This window comes from Myxine glutinosa, chromosome 10, assembly GCF_964187855.1.
Source record: "Myxine glutinosa chromosome 10, kmMyxGlut1.1, whole genome shotgun sequence".
Lineage (NCBI taxonomy): Eukaryota > Metazoa > Chordata > Myxini > Myxiniformes > Myxinidae > Myxine > Myxine glutinosa.
Genome location: NC_136270.1, coordinates 89,023,527 through 89,033,935, shown reverse-complemented (window position 1 = coordinate 89,033,935; position 10,409 = coordinate 89,023,527). Strand labels below are relative to the sequence as shown.

At 43.2% G+C, this 10,409-nt stretch overlaps 1 protein-coding gene across 1 annotated transcript; it reads left to right on the top strand.

Moving 5' to 3' along the window:
• The first annotated feature begins 684 nt into the window (after positions 1-684).
• LOC137433593 (SUN domain-containing protein 1-like) lies at positions 685-9,813 on the top strand. Its single transcript, XM_078786237.1, has 7 exons — positions 685-794; positions 1,546-1,601; positions 3,226-3,280; positions 3,783-3,877; positions 8,963-9,130; positions 9,221-9,313; positions 9,653-9,813. Exons 1-7 carry the CDS (start codon positions 695-697, stop codon positions 9,782-9,784), a joined length of 699 nt encoding a protein of 232 aa, XP_078642363.1. The 5' UTR covers positions 685-694; the 3' UTR covers positions 9,785-9,813.
• The last annotated feature ends 596 nt before the right edge of the window (positions 9,814-10,409 follow it).

Below are 10,409 nucleotides of genomic sequence, written 5' to 3'. Positions count from 1 at the left end.
TAATTTTAGTTCACAATGTCCATAACGAGATGGCGTGGGCCCATTGCAGCTTGGGATCTGATCAGTATGGAATTTGTTGAACCGGATCTAGTGATAAATTGGTCGAGAGAAAAATTGACGATGTCATCTGCCAAATGGTTCGGCAGCCATATTGGATTGAACATAAAACCCCTAAATTCTCTAAACACTCTTCTTCTCCAAAACGGCTAAACAGATCGAGGTGAAACTTTACAGGCATGATCGCCTCCCGATGATGAAGCAAAGGTTTCTTGGCGATGATGTCATAGGTCACATGGTTTGGCAGCTTTGATTTTTTAAAAAATAAACCTTAAAAAATCAACTCCTCCAGAACAGCTGGACAGATCAAGTGGAAACTTCACAAATATGTTCTCCATGCCTTGGGGATACCATGGTGTTCCCAAATAATTGATAGGTCACAGGGTCTGGCAGCCATATTAGATTAAACGAAAATCTTTTAAAAACTCTGTCTATTGAACAGCTTCATTGATCAATCTGAAACTTCAAAATTATGATCCAGCGAGGAAGCGGCATACAAGTTTTATATTTCATCCCAATCGGATATCAAAGGAGTGATAATGTTTCATTTCCATGCAGAACGTGATATTCTCTTGTGTTATCTTGGTCTCTTGGACCATCCAGCATCTTACATTTCGTACACTAACACCATATCTTGATGATCCCCGTTTTTTGTAGGTCCTGGACCATTGTGTGCCTCTTGATCCTGATGTCCCTGGTTTTTACGGTTTCAACGACGTATGTTGCTGCTCACCTGCGTAAGTGACATTTTTGCTAACTTAGTACACAGGCAACTCAACTGCACGTCCATGTCGGACTCCGCATACACCCACCCATTCCTGTCCTGGTCGTATGCAGAGCGTCGCTTCCCCGACGACAAGTGGACATTTTTGTGGTTGAGACCCAACGTGGAGAGGTCGTCACTTGGGCCACGTGGTGCTCTGGTCGGGGCAGGGACTTGGGATCTGGCCAAGTTACCGGCACAAGTTTGCCGACTCAGTCCCCGACACCTCATCGCCTTTTCCTAATTGTTGACGAGAACATGTACCACACTCTTTACAGAGAGTTGCTTTTGACAAATCAGTTTCCTGGCACGTGCTAACCCGGGTGGTTTGCCATTGCTTTCCCAGCAGTCAATTGGTGCAATAATTAGTAATTTGTTCAGGGTCTTGGTGATACAACACCTGCTCTTCACGAAGAACACCGTGAGATCGTTCACGGCCACCAATTAGTGCTGGCAGACGGGACACCCAGTTTGAAGTGCAAGTGAGGGACGGCACACATTGGTGTCTTGTCCTGCCGAAACACCAGGACGGTTGTTTATAGCTGCGTCAGAATTGGAACCCAAGCGAGACACCTCGGAAGAGAGTATCTAAACCTCTGGGTTATGCTGCCATCCATTCCTCATCACTGTTTCATTTTTTCTTCATCACATATTGTGCTTTTTTTTTTTCATTGTCCATTTATGAATTTGAAAATTTAACGTATTTTATTTTTCTCCCTCATCAGGTCTCAAGTCACACCATGAGACTTCTTTAGTTCATGTCCAGTTCCAGAACAATCTGGTGAGTACCAGGGAGGAATCTGTTTTGTTCATTTAATGGCAAAAGTCACTTGAAAGCAATTTCTCCATTGATTAAATAATTCATAGGGAGAGGTGTTCATCCACCCATTAACCCTTTATAGGGAGAGGTGTTCATCCACTCATCAGCCCTTTATAGGGAGAGGTGTTCAACCACTCATCAGCCCTTTATAGGGAGAGGTGCTCATCCACTCATCAGCCCTTTATAGGGAGAGGTGCTCATCCACTCATCAGCCCTTTATAGGGAGAGGTGTTCATCCACCCATTAACCCTTTATAGGGAGAGGTGTTCATCCACCCATTAACCCTTTATAGGGAGAGGTGCTCATCCACCCATTAACCCTTTATAGGGAGAGGTGTTCATCCACCCATTAACCCTTTATAGGGAGAGGTGCTCAACCACTCATCAGCCCTTTATAGGGAGAGGTGTTCATCCACCCATTAACCCTTTATAGGGAGAGGTGTTCATCCACTCATTAACCCTTTAGAGGGAGAGGTGTTCTTCCACCCATTAACCCTTTATAGGGAGAGGTGGTCATCCACCCATTAACCCTTTATAGGGAGAGGTGTTCATCCACTCATTAACCCTTTATAGGGGGAGGTGTTCATCCACCCATTAACCCTTTATAGGGAGAGGTGTTCATCCACCCATTAACCCTTTATAGGGAGAGGTGTTCATCCACTCATTAACCCTTTATAATGAGAGGTGCTCATCCACCCATTAACCCTTTATAGGGAGAGGTGCTCATCCACCCATTAACCCTTTATAGGGAGAGGTGCTCATCCACCCATTAACCCTTTATAGGGAGAGGTGCTCATCCACCCATTAACCCTTTATAGGGAGAGGTGCTCATACACCCATTAACCCTTTATAGGGAGAGGTGCGCATCCACCCATTAACCCTTTATAGGGAGAGGTGCTCATCCACCCATTAACCCTTTATAGGGAGAGGTGCGCATCCACCCATTAACCCTTTATAGGGAGAGGTGCTCATCCACCCATTAACCCTTTATAGGGAGAGGTGCTCATCCACCCATTAACCCTTTATAGGGAGAGGTGCTCATACACCCATTAACCCTTTATAGGGAGAGGTGCTCATCCACCCAGTAACCCTTGATGATTAACCCTTCATTAGGAAAAGTGCACTTTGGAACAAAACTCTGAGAACAACACAACTTCATAACTTAGCCCATGAATCACAATCCTTCACAGAAGCCAAGGTGGATACTTCGAATCCTGGGAGGACTCCGTTCCACCTTCTAAAACACAAATTATGGAGATAGTGACACACACACACACACACACACACACACACACACACACACACACACACACACACACACACACACACACACACACACACACACACATACACACATACACACACACACACACACGTATTTCCAGCCCAAGCCTTGCTTCGTGTCAGACTTACCTTAACAAGGAAAACATAAAGCAATCTTCTTCAGATTTAGTTTTTTTCTCATTATTCGTGTCGTCATAAACAGTAACCAAGCAATGGATACAAGAACAAACAATGATGAAGCAGAAAATGAAAATGAAAAAATAATATGAAATGTTCACGTTGTGTTTGTCTCCCTTGAACAGATGGCTGATATTGAAGTCATTGACTGGACATACAACTTTGCGGCGGAATCAAATGGTACATTTTGTTTAATTTCCTTTTATTAATAAGTTCATTTGTTACAAGTGCCAGAAATAAGCGAACTAATTTCACATTCATGCCCCTATCACAATGCAATGGCAAACCACCTCGTGTAATGATTTACATGAGACTGTTTGAACATCAGGGAAGATGTCCCGCAAATTGCACAGAAAGTAACATGATGATGTCACTCCCAAAGTGTCATCACATTTACACCCAAACACCTTCACTTTTACAGAACAACAATAGGGAAAGGTAGAGACAACCTTTGGAGAATGACAATAATAAATAATAAAACAGTAGTTTAACTCCATCTGCCTCGGTCTTAAGCTAGACCAGTTGTGCATGGACCGAGGTTTCATCCCCGAATATGCTTTGCTTGATGAAGGTTTAAGCAATACTTGATGTTTAAGGTTTAAACAATGCTGTATGCGTAACAGCCAAATGCTTAATGTGACAATATTTCCTTTCTTGTCCCACACCCCAATCCCCCGAACAGGTGGACGTATTCTCGATCACGAAAATATGAAGAGCTACATTTATTTGCTTTCATTTGTGGTGCCATACTCCAATCCTCCGCAGAATATCATACGGGTATGCTGAACGAACTCGGTAAATGTGTTGATGTTCACGACAAATCTGCTCTCATTTAACATTTCTATCTTGTTTTAATGTGACATTCCTATCTGTTTACAATTACACACACGTATTTCCAGCCCATCATCTTCAAAAAGGTTGTTATAATACCCAAACACCCAGTTTTCATCATTGCAATCTGTTGGAGGTCCAGGTGTATGCATGCAAAGTTTGGGTCCACTAGGTTTCGGATCGGTCGTCGGTTAACGTTGTGGTTACGTTCTTGAAAATACGAGATGAAGTGAAATTATTTTAAACGGATCAATTTATCTCTTAACAATCAATGTAAATGGGGGTTAGTTTGTTCATTTGCTCGAGGAGGGGTTGATTTGGTTCATTTGCCACATAAAATGCATCGCATTTAAGTAAATTCACACACTTTATATATTCTGTATTGTACATTGCAATACTGTAAATAAAGTACTGTACTGTAAATAAATGGAAAGGAAACAACAAAAAAATCACCCCTTAGTACAATAAAACAATCCACTGGTGGAAGGTGGAGAGTGGGTTGGAGGCTCGCCACTGAGATCCAGAGGGTTCTCCCCCTTGCTATGACGTGAAGGTTTCTGCTTGTTGGTGAGTTCTCTCTCCCAAAAAAGTGCATCAATGGTTGACTGATTTCTGCACTGCCTCTTATTTTCTTTTTAAACTAAAAATAATATACCCTCGGATCCTGCTATTTTCGAGGGGGACACGTTCTTGGAAAATCCGCAAATGGCAAAACCGCGAATAGCGGGGCATTGTTTCAATGGAAAAAGGGGGAATGGGTTCCCGAATTGTGGAAATCTGCAAATAGAGAGGACCAAACCGCGAATGGCGAGGCAACATCCGTGAATGGTGAGGAAAATCCAGAGAATGTCGACGATTAATCCACGAAGGTCGATAAAAAATCCCGTGAATGGATGCCGCGGCATTGTTTGAATGACTCTGAAACCGTGAATTAGCGGAACACGGCCAGAACAGGGGAAAAAACCCCGCGATTTCGCGGAATATGGCTGTGAATAAAAAAAAAAAAACATGAATACACTGGACACTTTTCCGCGAATCGAGAAACAGGTCGCATTTTATCACCTACAAGTATGTGGAACCCGCAAATAGCGGAACCCAGAATAGCGGGGTCCGACAGTACCGTAAGACCCGTTGCTTTGTTGAAGGGATTACCAATCTTATAGACAGAGATAGATTTACGAATGCACCTGAGAGGAATTTTTGAGGTCATGTGCATCTTGCCCTCTGTGAAGTGCCATTCCACATCAGTCCGCCACCTCCACCCCCCCCCCCCCTCCCACATATGGAGAACACAGTGCAGTGGGAAATAGGGAAATTCGACCATTTTTGCTTGCATTTATAACAATAAAAGGCATCTGTCCATCTGACCGTCCGTCTGTCTCCTCCATAACTCCAAAACCATGAAACCTAGCGACCCCAAGCTTTGCATGCATACACCTGGACCTTCAACAGATTGCAATGATGAAAACTGGGTGTTTGGGTGTTATAACACTCTTTTTGAAGATGATTAACGAGGTGCTCATCAGAAAATAACCCGATGTAGTGGCTTACCAATATGGCGGCCCGTTTTTAAAAAATGTAAATGACTATGGTGGTGGCATCAGAAGCAGAGAAAGTTGCATTGCTAATGGTAGATTCCAGTTTAGATTTGTGGAGATTGGGGATCATCGTAGGGATGGGGGATAAGTGGTTGTGTTTACTTCCTGAGAGTTTTCATTGAAATCTGTTAATCCATTCTCAAGTGAAAGTTGGATGACTGAATGGACCTAAGAAACTGAGGAACCCCTGGGTTGACTAATTGACCGAATGTCATCATGTATCGCTGTCAAGAACATCAATGGTGGAGGGAGGCAAAGCGATGGAGGCCCTGTCTATAGAGATGGAGACCCTGAGGCTGAAGGTACGGGAACAAGGGAAGACCTTGAATTCCTGACAGTACCAGAGCCTCTTGTGTTGGTGACCAGCGACCATCTCACCAGATTCAAGGACAGATCAGTCAAGACAGATATTCCTCTTGAGGAGTGGATAACCCACTAGAAGTGCACAGCTGATGCTCGGAAATTGAGGGATGAGGAGTTTGCCATTTTACTGTGTGAACATTTTTCCGTGCGACCTAGGCAAGAAATTTTGGCAAGAAGCGAGGATGTTAGAAAGTTGCCAGATCAAATCATTAAGACTCTGAGAAAAGTATTTGGGGTGGGGCTATTTATCATCGGTTCAACATCGCTTCTACTCGTACTGCCAGCAGCCGCATCAGGATTTGTTGACTGTTTCCCTCGATCTCATTTAACTGTACGTCAAAATTGTTGAGGCCTGCCCATCTTTTCGCAACCGTCACCTGCGTGAGCCAGCTTTGAAGGGTCAGCTGTCGAAAACTGTAACAAATGATACACATCAAAGGGAGATACGTTGTCTGACCAAAGAGAAGCCAAACCTGTCATTTTTGGACCTCTGAGATGCCATAATTGATTGGCTGGGAGATACCACCCCAAATGACACTAAAAAAAACTGCTGTTGTTCAAGAAAATGGGGTTGTGCCAAACACCTGGAAGTAACAGGAAGACATCACTAAACAACAGCAGATATACGATTTACTTGCTGGGTTGAAGGAGGGCAAGGAAGGGAAATCTCATTCCTGTTGGTCCTGTGGCAAAGCCGGACATCTTCGGCAAAACTGTCGGTGGCACTGGAGGCACTGGTGAGTAACATAACTGCCGGTGGCACTGGTGAGTCTAATGTGAATGGTTCAATTCTTAACAGAATGGTGGGGACAAGTCCAGAAAACATGTTGGATGTCGGTGGTGTGAAGCTCCATTGTTTATTCAATGATGGCGCTCAAGTTTCAACCATTACAGAAACTTTCTATCGGCAATATTTGGATAAGCTTGACATGTTGGTTTCCTAGTTTCAAAAGATGTTGTAGATCTGGTTATATACCAGCACAAAACGGTTGTTCCTGGTGATTTGGATCAAATGCCTTGAGATGTATTAAAGTGACTTGACAGAAATTCTCAAAACGTGAGCAATGATGTTAGTTAAAAACTTGCTTGCGTTGTGTGAGGAAGTTCCTGCCATTTATTTTTGGGGCAGTGTCAACGGCTTTGCTCATGGAAGGCAAATCCAACTGAAGGCAATCCAAGTTCCTTCCACAAAGCTCGGAACAAGTGTGTCTACCCTCAGGAGAGCCAGGAAACAATATCTCTCTACTCTCACAACTGAACTCTGAAACCTGTCTCCATCCTCCAAATCCTGGTGTCAGCTGGTCAAATACGTTTCTGGTGTTTGTTCCCCTTCCAACCCCTCCCTACACAGCTGACACTGCACGTGAAGAAGTTGAAAGCGTCAACTGTGTGTTTGCCTCTGAATGTTTGTTTGTTTTATGTTGTTTTGCTGAATGCCTCAACAAAATCTTGTGTCCCAAACCCATCGGTCTCGTATCCACCTTACCCAGTCGTGCCCAACTGCTCCTGCACTCTGTGTCCTTCTCTCCTGACAAGGTGGAGAAGTTTCTGTTTCTGCTGCGGGAACTTTCATGCTTCTCGACAAGATATTCGGGGATGAGAATTTCCAGACTGCTTATTTATCTGGACGATATTCTGATATTTTGGACAACTTTCGATAAAACCCAAGCAAGACTTGATATGGTTCTTACGAGAATTTCAAAATTAAATCTCAAAGTAAAGCCTAAAAACTGTCAACTTTTCAAAGAACAGTTAAGCTAACTTGGCCATCAAATTTAAGAAAAAGGTGTTGCCCCTGACACTGTTTTTGGTATGGGCCTCATTGTCACAACACTCATTTTATCAGAGACTGGACGATGTGGTTTTCTGGGTTTGGCCGGTTATTATCGCAAGTTTGTACCTGGCTTTGTGAAAATAGCTGCCTCGTCATTCTCTGCTGCAGGGTATTCAACCTGGGAAGAAGGGCAAGTGAAAACCTCGTGCTGGATGTGGTATGAAGGCTTGGGATAGTTCCTGTGATAATGCTTTTCAGGGAATGAAGCAGAAACTTACCATGGCACCAGGTCTTGGACATCCTGATTTTACCAGACAATACATTCTTAAAGTCGATGCTAATCACAATGGACCAGGAGCAGTATTGTCTCTGGAATAGGAAACTGGCAGGGCAGTGCTTAACTACGTGAGCCGATATTTGAGGCCCAGTGAGAGGAATATGGAAAACGACAGCAGTTTCAAGTTGGAACTAGTTGCTTTGACTTGGGCTGTCAAGGAAAAGTTTCAAGACCATTTGTTTGGTGCTGAATGCATTGTTTATACAGATGATGACCCACTGAGCTACATTCAGACTTCGGCAAAACTTGGTGCTATGGAACCTCATTGGGTTGGCAAATTGTCTCAATTTAACCTGACCATCCAACGTAGTTCGGGCAAGGAGAACCAAAATGCTAACAGCAGCAGCACTAACACTGCCTGCGAAGTTCACATTTTTGCCTGCCGAGTTAAAGATCCAAGTGCAGACAGATGTTGCTTCCATCTGCCTTGAACCTGTATCAGTCATACCATTCTGGCGAGACCCACTACCATCTACACTGATACCATTAGTCACAGCTGTGGACCTTGCCAAGTTACAAGGAGCTGATGCAAGCTGAGGTTATTTCCAATCAAACACCAAACATTGACTGAATGACAAAAGTTGGATGGGCCGATTGTCCCTTTATCAGAAACAGATAAAGTAATTCTCTTGAAACAAGTTCGGTTTCCAGAAGCTCCAAAGAATCCAAAATCCTTCCAGATCCCACCTTTGGCTGGTTTTGAACCGACGACCTTTGGTAAACCAATCCATGCTCTCACGAATAGCCATCTTGTTTTACCAATATACATTTAAAACAGAGTATGAACTGAACATTTCGTTTTGGAAAGCTGCAGGTTGTAAATGTTTATGAATGAAAAGGTCACTGCAGGTGAAGGTTTTAATCACAATAGAGTTGACTAGTTTTGTGGATTACAGCAATCAAACTGTCTCTTTATCCCATTTCACTTCACCCTGTCTATCTCCACATTCCCACGACAGCCTGAAGTCTGTCTCAACTCCTGTTGGGCAGCAGAAGGGAGAAGTGGAGAGGTGACCATCAAACTGTCCAGGAGGGTGAAAATAATGGCCTTCACCATCGAGCACCTTCCAGTCTCAGCATCCCCGACTGGAAGCATCATCAGTGCTCCAAAGCACTTTGCGGTTTATGTATGTCAACCTTTCCTTGAGCTTAAACGGTGTGTTTGAAGGTGCACCAAGAAATGCCATCACCTTGACATGTTGTGTGTTTGTATGCAGGGATTTGAAAGTGGACAGCCCAGAAACACCACTTCGCTTGGAATACATAAATACCTGATGCATGGTGAACCAGTGCAGAGGTTTAAAGTGCAGGTGAGGGATCAATATGTGATTTATTGAGGAAATCTGTTGATAAGATCACGGTTGATAACAGTTTCAGGTGGGCACAGAGAGGAAATCCTCTCATTGAATTGGTATGCTTTAAATCACCAGTGAGGTAACCAGGTGATGGGAGTTTTGTCTACGTATTCACATGATGGGAATGAGCTCCAGTTGGACATCTCATTAGGTAGTTGGTGTGCTCATTTCCTCAAAATTGTTCTTCAGATATTCATGAACAACTCAAAGTAACAGCTTGTTTTCAGCACAGGTTTCATGAAAACTATAAATCCAACTCTTCTCTCCCCGATTCCTTTGTGACTTCCCATGTAGGTGGTTCCGAAAAGTCCTTTCAATATCATAAAGGTGAAACTACTCAACAACTGGGGACACCCTGACTACACAATATTGTACAGCTTCAAAGTTCATGGAGCACGACATCGATCCTGCATGAGAGATGGATGATCATGGTCGCATCATCATTCACGAAAGGCTGCAGAGTACGTTTACATATTAATGTTACTGTTTGATTGGTGCATTTGCTTGTGAATTTCGTGCCCCATTAACGGAAATCTTTAAATTCTTCATTCAAAGAGGGAACTGTTCCAGTACAGTGGAAAAAAGCAATTGTTGTCCCGATCCCGAAGACTTTGAGACCAGTTTGGAATAAACTCAGGCCAAAATCCTTGATTGATCAATTTGGAAAATTAGCTGAAACCTTTGCGACTCAATGGATAAGTTTGCCCTCATGGAAGTTTGTTTCATGAAACAACTTCCACCAAGGCCTCAATTTGCTCTCCAAGCGACTGTACTGCAGAAGGTTGAACATATGAAAATATTAGGTATTATCTCATCTGATTTGAAGTTAAACTTTCACATTTGCAATATTGTCACCAGGACAAATGTTAAGTTGTTTATGTTGAAAATTATCAAAAAGTTTAACTTACCCATGGAAGATTTGATTACCATTTATAAAGGCCATGCTAGGTCACTTTTAGAGTATGCCATTCCAGTTTGGAATGGTGGTCTCGCAATCTGTCAAAGTAAGGAATTGGAACAGGTTCAGAAAAGGGCTCTCCGAATCATTATT